The sequence below is a fragment of the Crocuta crocuta genome, unplaced genomic scaffold (genome assembly GCF_008692635.1).
Source record: "Crocuta crocuta isolate KB4526 unplaced genomic scaffold, BGI_CrCroc_1.0 scaffold299, whole genome shotgun sequence".
Lineage (NCBI taxonomy): Eukaryota > Metazoa > Chordata > Mammalia > Carnivora > Hyaenidae > Crocuta > Crocuta crocuta.
The window spans coordinates 10,820,047-10,835,729 of NW_027532747.1; the positions used below are offsets into that span (position 1 = coordinate 10,820,047).

A 15,683-nucleotide genomic window follows, 5' to 3' on the forward strand; every position below is an offset into this window, starting at 1 on the left:
GTTTTGCTTTTCTTCCCCCTCCCCCCCCCACTTTATCCATTTTTAGCTTTTGAGTGGAGGGTGTGGAAGATGTTTTCTTCTTTGTATGAACGAAGACTTCTGCGATGTCTCTGATTTTAGCTGGAATAATGTTAACAAAGCAAATGATGTTCCAGATCTGAGGAATAATTTAATGAACTTAAAGACATAATAGGTTTCGTCAGCATGTCTGAAGACAGTATAATCAGACTGACTTCCCGTGGCTACTAGCTTGATAGACTAATAAAAGTGATGATCATGCCTCAGCACAGCTAGCATTTATTAAACATGTGAGAAACACAAAAACGCTACAGTAAAACCTTCGGGACTGAGAAGGCTTGGCAGATGAGGGATTCGGGAGAACAGTGTGGTCTGGATAACTGAGCAATAATATCCATAAGCATCCAAAAAATGTTTTTAAGGATTAGCTTTTTGGGAGAAAAGATTCTGAAATGTATGTCTTTACCATGTCTTCTCTTAAATTTTTCTAAATTTATTTAAGTAATCTCTACATGCAATGTGGGGCTTGGACTCGCAACCCCAAGGTCAAGAGTCGCACACTCTTCCAACTGAGCCAGCCAGTTGGAAGCCAGAATATCTCATGTCTTCTTGAATAAGCTGTACTGGATACAGCTATTTTATTTATGACTTTATTCAGTGGACAGATATTTACGAAAGCGCCTACTGTACGAGTGCACCAGGTTTGAGGAATAGAGTTATAAATAAGGTAGACGCACAGTCCCTACCCTTAGGAACTCAGGGACTGATGAGGAAGAAGACGTTGGATTAATAATGCCAACATGATAAGTGCCAGGAAGGAAAAGCAAATACACTAGGAGAAAATAGAAAAAGCCCTAACTTCGGTTTGGTGGCACGTTAGGGGGGAAATCTCTAAACAACCAGGAAGTGCACGTGAGCCCGGTCACTGGCAAGGCTGGCAGAGGAGGTAGATGGCAAACGCTATCAGAAAAATGTAGACCAAGGCTCTGACATGCGAAGTGGTGTGGTGCAGTCGGAAAATGTTTGACAAGACCTTGGAAAATTGAAATAAGACAAAAAAGCCTAAGACAGAACAATAGTACACTGGCATCCAGCCCACGGACCCTCCCCATCAGACCTCTCTCCGTGTCTGAATCCGGTATCAGCACAGACACAGACGAAGTTACATAAATGGTATCACCAAGTCCCAGGACAGTCTCATAAGAGACTCATTTACGTGCTTGTATCTTGCAGAATTTATTGTTTACTGATGAAAATGACAATTTGGAAATCAAAGTGATCGATTTTGGGTTTGCACGCTTAAAGCCGCCTGATAACCAGCCTCTGAAGACCCCCTGCTTCACCCTGCACTATGCCGCCCCCGAGCTCTTGAATCATAACGGCTATGACGAGTCCTGTGACCTCTGGAGTCTGGGTGTCATTTTGGTGAGTTCATTTCACTAAAGATGTTAAACCTAGTCAGTCCCTGGATGGCCTCTTACCTCTCTCTCACTGTCTCTCTCTCTCTTTCTCTCTCTCTGATGTTTTTCTTAAAGTTGTGGGGAAAATTGGCAAATTGGTGTCTTTTCTCTACAACCAATTAAAGGTCTGACCAAAGGCTATTTCCCTTTTTTGAAATTTACATTGGAGACAACGTAGGAGTTTTTATTTTGGTTTATTTTGAAATATTTAAGGTGCTGTGTTTTATATGCATAAGAATTTATATAGTTTATATAGGTTTTTTTTAGAGATGCAATAGTATATTTTCAAAAGATAATGCTTATTAGATATAATGTGAAAATGGCAAAGTGACTTATTTGTAGAAAAACATTAAAACATATATTCTCTGAGGGATGCCTGGGTGGCTCAGTTGGTTAAGTGTTTGATTCCTGGTTTTGACTCAGGTCACGAGCTCATTGTTTGTGGGTTCGAGCCCCCCCATCTGGCTCTGCTCAGGTGACACAGAACCTGCTTAGGGTTCTCTCTCTCTCCCTCTCTGCCCTTCCCCACTCTCTTACCTGCACACGTGCTTGCTCCCCCTCCAAAATAAATAAATAAGCTTAAATATAGATATACCCACATACACATACATATATATGTGTGTGTATATATATATATATACTGTGAGATTTTCAGACTAAAAATGTAATGAAAGAAGATGATTTAGGATAAATTAACAAATTAATAGACAAAGCAGGAAATATTTGTAGTAACTTAGAGGAATCGTGGTAAGCATGCTTTTCACGAAATGTCCTGGGCTGCTCTGATCAGAAACAGAACATTAAGCCAGAAGAACCTTGGCATGTGTCTTCTCAAAATAGCTTTACTTTTTCTGCATGTAACTTGGAATGCGTAATCTTAGGGAGAAATTTTCAGACAATCCAGGAAGAGTTGAGGAGCCAGTGGACTGACTCATGATTCATTGTGTGGAGGTGATGTGCGCGAGCGCCCCCTATTCTAGCTTGCCGCCGCCATGTTCTGTGTGCTTCCTGGCTTTCAGCTGCTTCTATGTACGTGTACAGCTGTTTGGGTTTTTTAGCAAATGAGCTTATATTACACATGTAGTGTGAGCCTCCAAACTTCATTTAACCTTTTCTTTACTAATGAACAGTTAGCATTTTCCAGTTTTTCACTGATTACAAACTACACAACTGAATATTTTTTAATAGACATGTCTGCATTTGTCTCATTATTTCCCTGGAACAGACGCCTATGAGAAGGGCATGCACATCTTTATTTTGACACCTATCCCTTGAATACCTTCTAGAAGGTTTACCAGATCATGTTCTCATCAACTGTATGTGAATACATCAGATACTATCAATTTCAATCTGAAATTATTTTCCGCTGTTGTGATTTGCATACGTTTCTTTGATGAATATTCAGTTTTGAGCATCTTTTCATGTATTTGGACACTTGTATTTTCTTTTTTGTGAATTGCTGTTCATGAGCTTTGTCCATTTTCTGTGGGGAAATTTTTCTTATTTTAAAGCTCTATAAAGGATTTTAATCCTTTGTCTGCCATTGATAGTGGAGATGGGTTTTTTTTTTCTTCTGATTTTGTCATTTGTTTGAAAACTTTGTTTATAGTATCATGAGATTTTCATTTGTGTTTCAGGGTGTAAATGGAGAATTTTTTTTATTTCTATGTAGTAAGATGTCAGTCTTTTCCTTTATAATATGTTTCTTTTACTTTTTTTTTTAATGTTTATTGTCGAGAGAGAGACAGACAGAGATAGCACGAGCGGGGAAGGGGCAGAGAGAGAGAGAGACACAGGATCTAAAGCAGACTCCAGGCTCCGAGCTGTCAGCACAGAGCCCGACACGGGGCTTGAGCTCACAGACCTTGAGATCATGACCTAAGCGGAAGTCAGACACTTAACGGACTGAGCGCCCCCCAGGCACCCCATGACATGTGATTTTGATGTCAGATTGTCACACCACCCCTACCCCAACCCAAGATTATAAAAATATTCTCCTAAATTTTCCTCCGGAATTATATTTTATTTTTACATTTAAATCTGCACTCCATCTGGGGTTTTATTTTATTCTCCTGTAGTGGCTAACCAGTCGTCCATGCAGGATGGCTCCTCTTTTATTTTTAAGCTTTATATGGCTTTTATTTCAGCAACTTTAAGTCATAAGTTATAATTTTCAAACAAAAATATTTATGCATAAGATTTTTTTCATAAAAATAAACAACGACTACTATAGATTTGAGAGTTTTAAGAGCTTAAACTGGTTACATTTTCATTAACATTCCCCCCAAAAAAATTAGTCTCAATAAAACGGAGCGCCCCAGTTTTAGTAATAATATAAAAGTACTCCTTGTGAAAGAGCCTTTACTTTAAATATAGGTCAGTTATAATCATCATGCTTCTTAAGGTTTTACAAAAAAGTCTTAGAGATGAATGCAGACAAATGTTTTAGAGCTTCCGAATGCCACATGTATGGAAATCGCTGTGTGTAGTGGCACGGACGGAGGCCATGTGTCTCTCTAGATCTACTTCAAGTTTCTAAGACAAGCAGAGGATGAAGAACACCTTACACAGTACTACAGGCGTATAGTCGCAATATCCCGACTATGGGCAGTTCTACACGACTAATAACCCAGTTTCTCCTAGAAGAAAGAAAAGAGCCCGAGAACCCTACAGATTAAAAGACACTTAGGAAACAACATTTACACTTAACTTCATTTCTGATTCAAGCCAATTCTAATTTCAGTGCTATTTATTAGGTTCAAACTCTAAGTCATCCAGATGTAATTATAATAGATATATACATGTCAATAACACAGTTGGAGAAATCTGGATATTAATTGGAGAGTGAATGATATAAAGGAATTACTGCTAATTTTTTTAGATGCGATAATGATGTTATTGTGCTTTTAAAGGACTTTTGTCTTTTAGAAACAAGGAAATACAGATGCAGAACAGTGTCAGCGCATGCGTTAAACTCTCAAAAAGAACCCAGAGTGCTTTGTGAACTCTTCTACATGAACAAATACGTATCTTCATAGGCTCTAGATACAAAGTCTCAGTTATCCACTGCAAGCACAAAGCTTATCTGGAGTCTCCCAATTTGCCTTAAAAATCTATGGCCCTTGGGATGCCTGGCTGGCTCAGTCAGTTAAGCGTCCTACTTCAACTTAGGTCACAATCTCAGGTTTTGTGGGCTCGAGCCCCACGTTGGGCTCTGTGCTGACAGCTCAGAGACTGGAGCCTGCTTCAGATTCTGTGTCTCCCTCTCTCTCTGCCCCTCCCCGGCTCTCTCTTTCTCTTTCCCTCTCTCTCTCTCTCTCTCCTCTCTCTCAAAAATAAATATTAAAAAATTTTTTAAAGAAACATACAGCACTTTAATTAGAATAGAGCTTACACAGTGTCTTAGCTCAGTGCTGCCATAACCAAATACCATGGGTGAGGTGGCTTAAACAACAGAAATATGTTTTCTCACAGACTGGATGCTGGGAAGTCCAATACCAAGATGTGAGCAGTGCTGTTGTCTGGTGAGGGGTTTCCCCTTGAGCTTAAACAGCCACCTGCTTTCTGTATCTTCACTTTGCCTCTCCATGGCGTGTGTGCTTGGAGAGAGAACGGGAGTAGGCTCCCTGGTGTTTCTTTTTCTAAGGACACTAATCCTGTTGGATCAGGGCCCCACCCCTATGACTTCATTTAACTTTCATTACCTCCATAAAGGCCCTGTCTTTAAAGATAGGCATGTTGGGGGTGGGTCTTCAACGTATTAATTTTGCAAGCATACAAACATTCAGTCCATGACACAAAGTATTTACATAGGAAAGGATCATATGCTGCCCCACGGGAGCATATGACATGCCTGTGGGGTGGTATCTAATTCCATTGAAAATGTGATTCTTCTAAGTGTTTCATTTAGGAGACTTTATTTTTTTACTCTTAAAATTTTATTTTGGGGGCGTCTGGGTGGCTCAGTCAGTTAAGCATCCGGCTTCAGCTCAGGTCATGATTTCACAGGTCGTGGGTTCGAGCCCCACGTCGGGCTCTGTGCTGACTGCCAGCTCAGAGCCTGGAGCCTGTTTCAGTCTGTGACTCCCTCTCTCTCTGACCCTCCCCTGCTCACGCTGTCTGTCTCTGTCTCTCAGAAATAAATAAAACATTAAAAAATATTTTGGACACTTCAGACCTAGAATAAAATCTGAGAATAATACTGTGAACATCTAACATTTTGCCACATTCCTTTTTTTTTCTTTCTCTTTAATTCCCTCTTGTGTGCACATTCTCCATATGTGTGTGTGTATGTATACATACGTGCATACATAAGCATATACGTAATGCATATCTATGAACATGCACATATAGATATATATCTTTATGTATATAAATAGTTGTTTGCTACACCATTTGCAAACAATTTGCAAGCACAAAATTATTTTTAACACAAGTCTATTCCTGGATAATCAACCGCAATTGTAAGATCTTGACGTTAAAACGAGCCTAGCGTTTGTTTATTTCTACCTCTTCCAGAGCCAGGGGTCTTTTCTACAAGCTCCCTGATCACCAATCTCCTTGAAACCCTCCTAAAGGTGGAGAATTAATTTCTCTACCCAAAAGCTTGTTGCATTATTACACATCAGAAAGCAAGAAAACTGTATTTATAAAGGTTACTTTCTTGTAGTCAGTTGCACTCATATATCTGTTAGGAAGTAGGGTAGGATTAAGAAGTGAAACATATTTTGGAAAACTATTTGGCAGGATCTACTGAAAAAACTATTTGGCAGGATCTACTGAACGCACACAGACCGAATGACCCAGCAGTTCATTCTCAGGAATAAACCCAACAGCAATTGTATTTTTATGTTCCAAAAGATGTATATACGAAAATACATAGCAGCGTGTTTCAAAAATGTCCCAAACTGGAAACAAATCAAATGTTCATCCACAGTAGACAGATATTCTAGCCTGGGTTCCCCAAAAAGGCAGAAACTGAAGCTACAGTTTGTTTCATCCTGTTCCTAAGGAGCATAATCCCAGGGATGAGGAGAGAAGCAGAGAAAGAAGGAGGGTGCACACCTAAGTTGCCACCTCTTACCAAGTGCAACTGGTTGCTTGAGTTCGTCAACAAGAACTCGAACTACACAAACTCTTAAGTTTTCATGGACAGAAACATGGATTTTCTATGTGGGCCCTGCACCCACAGAATCTAAATATGGGGGACCCAGCACCAGTGGTTCAGCCAGTGGCTCAACACAGTCCTCAAGGACAGAGCCCCGACCCCATGGTGTATTGTCCTGAGCAGGCACCTTCCCTGAGGTTCTCATGCTCTAGCGGGCCATCTATCAAGCAGTCTCAATTTCCTTTCTTCTTCCAGAGAGGAAGGAAGTCATAGAGAACCCCTCCACAAGGAGGCCATTGGCTTGACTTGAAGAAGTGTTGGTGCAGTGGAGATAGGTGACACGCACCTGTGAATGTAACCTATTCGTGCCTTCTGGACTTCCTAGGACTGGTTCTAAGTGTGCTGTGTCCATAGTACTTTGGATCGCTGCTGTGACTTTATGAATCAGTTCTGGTCATCGTATGTGAGGCATTCACAGCCTACGAGGAACCAGTTGCATCCAGGAGCTGTTCTTCAGAGAGCAGTTCTCTGCCACGGAAGGCATGACCCCATGCAGAATCCTGCAGTTCTGCTCTGCAACTCTTCCCTCGCAGTTACCAGACCCTCCACACAGCATTCTTACCTTTCAAAGATACATCTAGCACAATCGAGTCAACCAAATCCTATGGCCTAGGGTAACGGGACGGCTTGTGTTATGGCTAGGACTTACTGCCGAGCCCTCTTGACTCTGGGCCCCGCTTGGAACTGGTAGCCTTCCAAGTCACTTGATAAACGGATTGGAGCAAGATTCTCAAGTGCAGTGTATGCTGTCACCAAAGTCCAAAGAAGCCCACTAAGTTCTGTGCCTCTTTCTTAGTGGGACAAGGTACAGCAATTTGTCTTTCAGGGGGAATGTCTCTTCGCCCCTAACCATTGGAGCTCTAACGTCTTTACCAAAGCGACAGTCCCCTGAATGTCTGTACAGTTCATTACCCTCCCTCTGACATTCATGTGCTTATAAGGCATTTAGGATACCTGCTGGCTCCTGCTCAGCAGGTCTCATTTAATGAAGACATCAGGACAGAGAGTCAGCATGGGATTCTTGAGAATGTCAAGATGATCAAGGTCCTAACAGACTATATTATAACAGAGCAGGAGAGTTGGCACAGCACTTGGGCAAGACAGTGAATGCTATCCTTGGTATGTAAAGACTTTCTGCTTTTGGTAGAGATCAAGAAGAATCTATCGACCAGATCAGTAGGTGCTTATCAATGGCAGCACCATATTCACTTGTACCACATTCAGCACCGCAGCTGATCCTGCTGGTATATCTTAACCAGGGCCTCTAGTTCCCTTGCTGTGTACACTGTTCTCAAGTCTTTCACCTCAGGAATTTGCATTAGTCTCTGCTCTCCGGGGAACCCAGGCTGAGAGAGTTGGAGCTCCCAGTGATCTAGAAAGCGGACCTTTTGGAAGGGGCTTTAAAGTTGCCTGACTCACTGTTCTGATTCCCCACTTTCCATCGAGAAAATGGGGGCCCTGCTTCCTTCCAACCAGAGAAAGAGAAGAAAGGAAGAACGGAGAGAAGCTGGGTATATTACTGAGCAGGCTGCTGCTGTTACCAAGTGCAATGGGTTGCGTGATCCTGTTACATTTATTGTATAGATGAAGACGTGGTCTAAGAGAGGTTAACTGACTTACCCAAGCTAGTAAACTAAAAAGCTAGAAAATAGAAGGTCGTAAGTAAAAAAGCCGTCGTTGGAAACCAGGTCTGTCTGATGCTGAAGCTCATTTTCCCTTCCTACTGTGTCTCTTCTCTCTGGAGTAACGATGGCAGATGGTGGAGGCCCTCGTTACACATCCTGGAAAGTTACACCACAGGGTGGGTGGGCCTCTGCCAGCTCAGGAGAGAAAATGGCCTTCTAAGGAGACCAAGTAGTTTGTGCACAGTCCGGGAAGTGGTTTGGGATGGGGGGTGGGAATATGGCACCGCAGAGGCTGAGCCCGGGAGGGAAGGTGAGGCCGGAGCTTGAAAGGTGCTGGAGGAGTGTCGGGAAGCCAGTGCCGGAGTCTGAAGAGGGAAACTTCGGGAAAAGATGTCGGCTGTGTGAATGTTACTGTGTCTGCATGAAGGATGAAGGAGAGAAGACTTAGGGAGGCTTCTGGTTTTCTTAGATTGTTCTGGCATTGTTCTATAGATGTTCTAGCATTTCCCTTCTTAGAACAAAGATCTTCGGCATCAAGCTGCTACAGATTAGTAACCAAGGTTTCTACTCCTCAGCATCTTCTGTTTTCAAACTCTCCATCCTCACAAGTAGAGATTTTATTCTGTCAGGCACAATTTTCTTTTTCAGAAGGTCCAAATTTGCCCGGAGCCTCATGGTCTCTGGTCACCTCAGAGATGTCAGGTTTCTTCCCCTGTCTGTCTGCGTCTCGTTTCTCCCCATCCTCCATCCTTCCGACCCCGGGGTCTGTGCACTGCCCACCTGGTTAGATCTCCCGGTTTCCCCTTTGAATGTTATTTGTATTATCCTGTCTGAGAACTTCCGTCTTTCCTGAGAGCTGCTTCACCATCTTGCCATCCTGAGGGTGAGCCGGCTTATCAGACACATAGGCAGAAGAGAAACGTGGCGTAGTCCTTCTGGAAACTTCTCGACAGGTCCACACCTCCTACTTAGGGCTGGGAGTGAAGCAGAGACTCTCTTCTTCGTGTCCCTTCCTCACTGAGTGCCGTGGTGAGCCGGCTGTTGCTGAAACCAGCACCCTCTCCTCGCTGGGGGGTGCTTCTCTGTGGTCTGCGCTGAGACACTGTGGGTTCGTTAACGCCCACTAGCCCCCCACTATGTTGGCTCACTTTCCACCTCCGCAGGCCCTTAAGTCTTTCCGTGAGCAGAGAGAAAACCGTCTGAGAAGTTTAAAGTTGAAATCCAGTCTGTGCTGCAAAGGCCAGCCTTACTTAGCTTTCCAGTTTTTCTGTTGGCTTTTTAAAGGGCAGAAACCTTAAACATAAATTTTCAAACACATGGCTACAGTGAAAACAGGTGGCTGTAGAGAACTCATTATATTTAGCCCAACAATGAGACAAATAAAATTAAGATGGTAATTACAACCAAAATAGGAAGGCCTGAATTAAAAATGTGTAAAGTTCTTAACTGTAATGTCCTAGGGAAAGGATGTGTGGAATTAAATAGAAAAAAAAATAGCTATTGGGGCACCTGCATGGCTCAGTGGGTTAAGGGTCCCGACTCTTGATTGATTTCGGCTGAAGTCATGATCTCATAGTCACAAGATCAAGCCCTGCGTTGGGCTCAGCACTGAGCATGGAACCTGCTTGTGATTTTCTCTCTCCCTCTCTCTCTCTAACCGCCCACCCACCCGCTCATTCTCTCTTCTTCTCTGTCTCTCTCAAAATAAATGCATAAACTAAAAACAATTGCATCAAAAAATAGTTACGGAGGCATTCTGCTACCTCTCAATTTTCTGTTAACATGAATTCTGTCTTTTCAGAAGCAGCCGGATTATTCTTGTTTTGTTTTTCTTGGTATTTAAATTTCGATATCATAAGTTATCTCACTTTATTTACCAGGCTTTGAATGTATTTGTTGCTTCAGCAATAGAAGTCTACATAATCTTTTAAACCTAGTAATGGTAGTTAGGGTATTTGGTAAATTATGCTGATGAAGCTAGTAATAAGATTACTGGAGGAGCTTTGACAATGACTTTGGCAGACATTCTGTTTTGTTCCCTTTTTTTCTTGATAGTATACAATGTTGTCAGGGCAAGTTCCATTCCAGTCTCATGACAAAAGTTTGACATGTACCAGTGCAGTGGAAATCATGAAGAAGATTAAAAAGGGAGATTTCTCCTTTGAAGGAGAAGCCTGGAAGAATGTATCCCAAGAAGCTAAAGATTTGATCCAAGGTAAGAATCTGATGAGATTTTACATTTTGTATGATGCATAGTGAGTAAAATGGAATCATACTCATTGTGCATATATTTATTTGTTAATTAGTCATGGAGCTTATGTGTGTTCTAAAACGTTTCCAGGTTACTCATCTGAACCTTATTTTTTCTTTTTTTAAATTTTTTTATTTAAATGTTTATTTTTGAGAGAGAGACAGAGCGTGAGCAGGAGAGGGGCAGAGAGAGGGAGACACAGAATCTGAAGCAGGCTCCAGGCTCTGAGCTGTCAGCACAAAGTCAGACAGGGGGCTGGAACTCACGAACCATGAGATCATGACCTGAGCTGAAGTCAGGCAGTTAACTGACTGAGCCCCCCAGGCTCCCTGGCCTTATTTATTTTTCTTACCAGAACTGTGTCCTTTAATAGTCTTATCCACATACACTGGGTCCATAGTGTCTCCGTCTAACACCTCCTAAATGAACTGACACTATATTACTATCCTTTCCCCCAAAATATGCCTCTTCCATCCCCTTTTTGCACTGCCAAGCAGCTGGAACACCAGAAACCTGGGTGTCACCATATGTCTCGTACCTTCTTTACCTCCTGCAGCCATTCGGTGCCGCGGGTTCGGCGCCCCTCCTCACCACTTCCTTCTCCCTGTTCACACAGTCACCCTCGCTTCCTGCCCTCCACCCTCTCCTGAGATCCCACAGCATCCCTTCAGCCTGTCGCACTTCCTCGGACTTCACCTGTCCGTGAGCCATCCGCAGGGCGACCTTCTTCATATCTGGATGTGCTCATGCCTCTCTTCTGTTAAAAATTCTGCAGAGTCCCTGTTAGCTTCCGGTCAGACTCGTATATGGGGACATTTGAAATTCAAAGCCCTTCATGACCTCACCCTGCCTGCCTGTGCCTCCTGCTACCCTTACTCTGCCTTTGACTTCTTCAAATGTGCCAGCTCTCAGGTTCCTGCGTGACTACGCTGGTGCTTTGTGATCCCTGGGGCACCCCTCTTCATCGAGCCTACTTGCACCCACCTCCCAGGACTCCTCTTCTGGAAGCCTTCCAGGGTGCCCGTGCGGTCTGTCCAGAGCCCTTCTCCTGGGCCGCTCACGCACTGTGCATGGGGATTATGCTATTGCGCTTGTCCCCTGATGCTGTCCTAGTTGGTTTTTGTCTGTGTGTCCCCTCATATCTCCTCTTTGGGTCTCCATCTCCATATCTCTACTGCCGTCCCGCACTTACTGACTTGTACAAGATGTTTGTACACAGGGGGTGTCTGGGTGGCTTGGCCAGTTAAGCATCATAAAATAAAAATATCTTCATTATTCCCATAGGACTTCTCACAGTCGATCCAAATAAAAGGCTTAAAATGTCAGGCTTGAGATACAATGAGTGGCTTCAAGATGGCAGTCAGCTGTCCTCAAATCCTCTGATGACTCCAGACATTCTAGGATCTTCGGGGGCTGCTGTGCAAACCTGCGTGAAAGCCACCTTCCACGTAAGGCCCTGGGCTCCACACACATAGGGCGGGTTTGAAAGGAATCATGACCTCAAAGACACACTCTGAGTGGTACATTTAAAACAATGTTCTTTTAATTTTAGGTATGTTTTTATTAATCCCTTCAGGATATAAACACACGGATTAGCAGGAATTGGGGGGCGGGGGGGACCAGAGTCCCTGCTGACCCACCAATACTCATAAGACACTTAGAATGAGTTTGTGAGCTGAGGCAGTAGTGTGATATTTGAATAGTTGGAGAATTTCGGGAGATAATGAAAACAATAGGCAATATACTGGAACTTTTCTCTCTCAAATAAGCTAAATCCTTTTCTTTAAAAGCTGTAAATAAACATTAGGAGCTAAGGCACATGTGAAAGTCTGTTCACCTAACAAGCATTTATACATAACGTATCCTCGAGCCGTGCGGGATGTGGAGTAAGAGTGTGTGCATTTGTGCCAAGCAGATGCTAATACTTTAAGATAATTGCATAAGGAATAGGTGAGTTCCGTTCCGGAGAAATAAAATTACCTCTGAAGGGATTATCTTGAGAGAGGAAAAAGGATAGTTTCTCCTTCAGCTGCAGAAATGGATGAAAATTAATGAACTAGGGTACCATTGAGGTGTGAAGAGATTAACTGGAAGAGTTTGTAGCAGATGATCCCCACCTTCCCAGTGATATTTGACGCAAAGCTGTCAGAGTAACCCCAGTGACACCCAAGCTGGAGACTAAGAGAAGCAGGGACAGGCTGCTGTGAGAAACCAGGCTGAGATGTGTGGAGCTAAGCCTCTCTGTGTAGATGAAGTGTCCAACGTCCACCCAGATCACCCCGACCTGGAAGTGGAGAGCAGGGGCTGTAACAGATCAGATCTGCTCTGTATTGGGATTTTATGGTCAGAATTTTATTTTATAAGTTTATTTATTTATTTTGAAAGAGAGAGAGAAATCNACAGAGCCCAATGCGGGGCTCGAACCCACTAACCGTGAGATCATGACCTGAGCCGATGCTTAACCAACTGAGCCACCCAGGTGCCCCTGTGGTCGCATTTAAATTTCAGACACAGAGTAATGGGGGCTGGGCAGGGGGGTGGCTAGCACTTTTATTGAGAGGTAGCACTAACTTCGTCAAAAGGTTGAGGGGAATCGGGACTCCTGAGCAACCTGGCCGGTTTGGTTCACACGGAGCCCTTGAGACTCTTCCCCTGAGCTTCCCTGTCCCACCAGGAGGTTTGCAAGGAATGGTTTTAAGGACTCTGTTCCCAGTGCTCGCTTCAGCAGCACATATACTAAAAGAAAGGACTCTGTTCCCAAAACAACTTGGAGCCGTGGTTGCCGACCGAAAGTTGTCTTCTAGAAGTCGGACCTGCCAAGAAGGCATCAGTCCCTTTGCCTTCACAGAGGCTCCCTCTCTTTCTCCCCTAGGCCTTTAACAAATACAAGCGAGAGGGGTTTTGCCTTCAGAATGTCGACAAGGCCCCTCTGGCCAAGAGGAGGAAAATGAAGAAGACCAGCACCAGCACAGAGACGCGCAGCAGCTCGAGCGAAAGCTCCCACTCCTCCTCCTCCCAGTCGCACGGGAAGACCACCCCGACGAAGACCCTGCAGCCCGGCCACCCCGCCGACGGCAGTAACCCCGAGACCCTCTCCCAGTTCTCGGACTGAAGCGCAGGCGGAGGGCGGGACGGTCCCGAGGACGACCCACCGCACCTTCGTGCCCTCGGCCTGGGCCTGGGGTGACGTCGTGCACTTTCCCACATGTGCCCCGTTGGCCTTCGTGGAACCTGCCTCTTAGGGAATTCTGTTCGGGAAAACCCGATCGGCTGTCCGTGTCCAAAAGCACCGCACAGAGAATGTTACTGTGAATCGAGCACACGTTTTACTGTTTGGGGACCTGGCGTGAGGCCGACAGGACTTTTCTTGAAAGAGCAGCGGCGACCGTACACCTCCTTAGGGACGGGTCAGGTTTGAGCTGCTCGCAGAACGAGTCTCGGGTGTCCCAGATGTGCGCCCGCAGGAGTCACTCGTTCGGTGATGACGACGCCTTTTGCTTTGCCTCGTGGACATTGTGGGTCCTTAAGAGCTGGGCACCCTTTGAACGATGATTTATCAGAGAGAGAGGGCTGACGGTTTTCAAAGAAGATCGTGTAGCGAATCTTATGTGTGGCATACACTTAATTTCTTGAGAGAGGATTTTAACTTATTGTCTTTATTTTATGGTTACCTACGATGGTAACTTGTTGTTATTAATCTTTTTCTAAAAAGTAAAAAAACAAAAAACAGGAACGTATGGTCCCATGCTCTGTATATGGGACCCATCTGACACGCATGCTAAGCGACGTATGTTTTCATTTTGCACTGCTCTTTCCTGGCAACCTGTTTTAATGGTTATTGCAGAATATTAAGGTACATGTCGCTGTTTTAAGAAATATTGCACTTTATAAAAGAATATGAATAAAGCAAACTGTTTTATAAAGTGCACCATTGAAAGCATACGTACTGCATTTTTGCCAATTTTTCCATGATCCGCTTGACATTTGTCCCCACACACTCCCCCCCCCCACCTTGTCTCCAACCAGCGGAATGTGCATAATCATTAACCACTTAGCTACCGACGCGAAGAAAATCTGAGGGAAACTTCTATGAAACACTGTGCTTCACATCTGTAAACTGTGTTGTGCTACAGCGAGGTATGGCCTCCTGGGGGCGGATATCATGTACATACTATTTTCGAATCAGGACTATGACTTGTCTTGAAATTTTTCTGTTAAATTTTAAATCCAGAGAGCATATTTTATAAACGTATGCAGAGCACTTTTATTGCTCCAAAGTTCTGAATTCCTACAGAAAACAAGTGCTATGTGATGAAGACATTTCATCGAAGGATTGCTTCATTTTCAAATACAATGAATTCATTCCCTATGCAAAAAAAAAAAAAAAGTTGATAGGATTTGTGTGTTGTATTTTCTTTGAAAGCCATCACGGGAAATGTCAGGACTGAGAAAAGTGATCTTGGCCGTGTTTACAAGAATCATGCTTAAAAAATAATGCCCAACATGTTTATTTTATAATTTTTGTTAATGATAATCTCTTGAGCATTGGTTTGGAATTTGGGCATGATATTTATTTATTCCTTTCTTCAGATAATAGCAGCATTAATTTCAAACAGTTATGAATACTAAAATATTGCACTCTATGTAATAGTAGTATATTTATTACTAAATCAATGTATATATTAATAGCACAGGCAAAAAAATGGCAAATATTAAAATATTTTCAAAATACTGTATTATTCTGCTCACATTTTTGTCCACAATGGTTATTAGAAATCACTTTTTATACTTTTCAGTGGCCCCGATGGCTATATAATTCTCATGATGAAAGTTTTATGCCCTTAGCTTTCAGTCCTTCCTGGTAATGACGGGAAATCTTACGTGAATTGTTACCACATATAGCTAATTCACAAAATGTGATTTCATCAGGCACAGAGTTATAATAACCAAGAAAATGTCCGTTTATATCTATAGTTATATTAAATAGATTTGCAAATGTCTCAGTGAGCTCTTCAGGTCATTTTTTAAACTGTGCATCCTAGTAGAAAATCCTGCTGCAAAGTATAAACTAAAGGGACTTTGTTGCTAATGGAAAATGATCCAGAAAAATGGTCAGTATGCCCTAATGATTGAAGATGTAATTGACTCCTGGATGTTGCCGT

At 43.1% G+C, this 15,683-nt stretch overlaps 1 protein-coding gene across 2 annotated transcripts in view; it reads left to right on the plus strand.

Moving 5' to 3' along the window:
- The window catches only part of RPS6KA5 (ribosomal protein S6 kinase A5), a 129,746-nt gene extending 114,350 nt beyond the window's left edge, over nt 1–15,396 (plus strand). For both annotated transcript variants that reach the window (XM_077780902.1, XM_077780903.1), the window contains 4 exons: nt 1,252–1,443; nt 10,326–10,485; nt 11,806–11,969; nt 13,394–15,396. In XM_077780902.1, the coding sequence (XP_077637028.1) occupies nt 1,252–1,443; nt 10,326–10,485; nt 11,806–11,969; nt 13,394–13,633 (756 nt within the window). In that variant the 3' untranslated portion in view covers nt 13,634–15,396. The remainder of the gene's footprint in view (nt 1–1,251; nt 1,444–10,325; nt 10,486–11,805; nt 11,970–13,393) is intronic.
- The last annotated feature ends 287 nt before the right edge of the window (nt 15,397–15,683 follow it).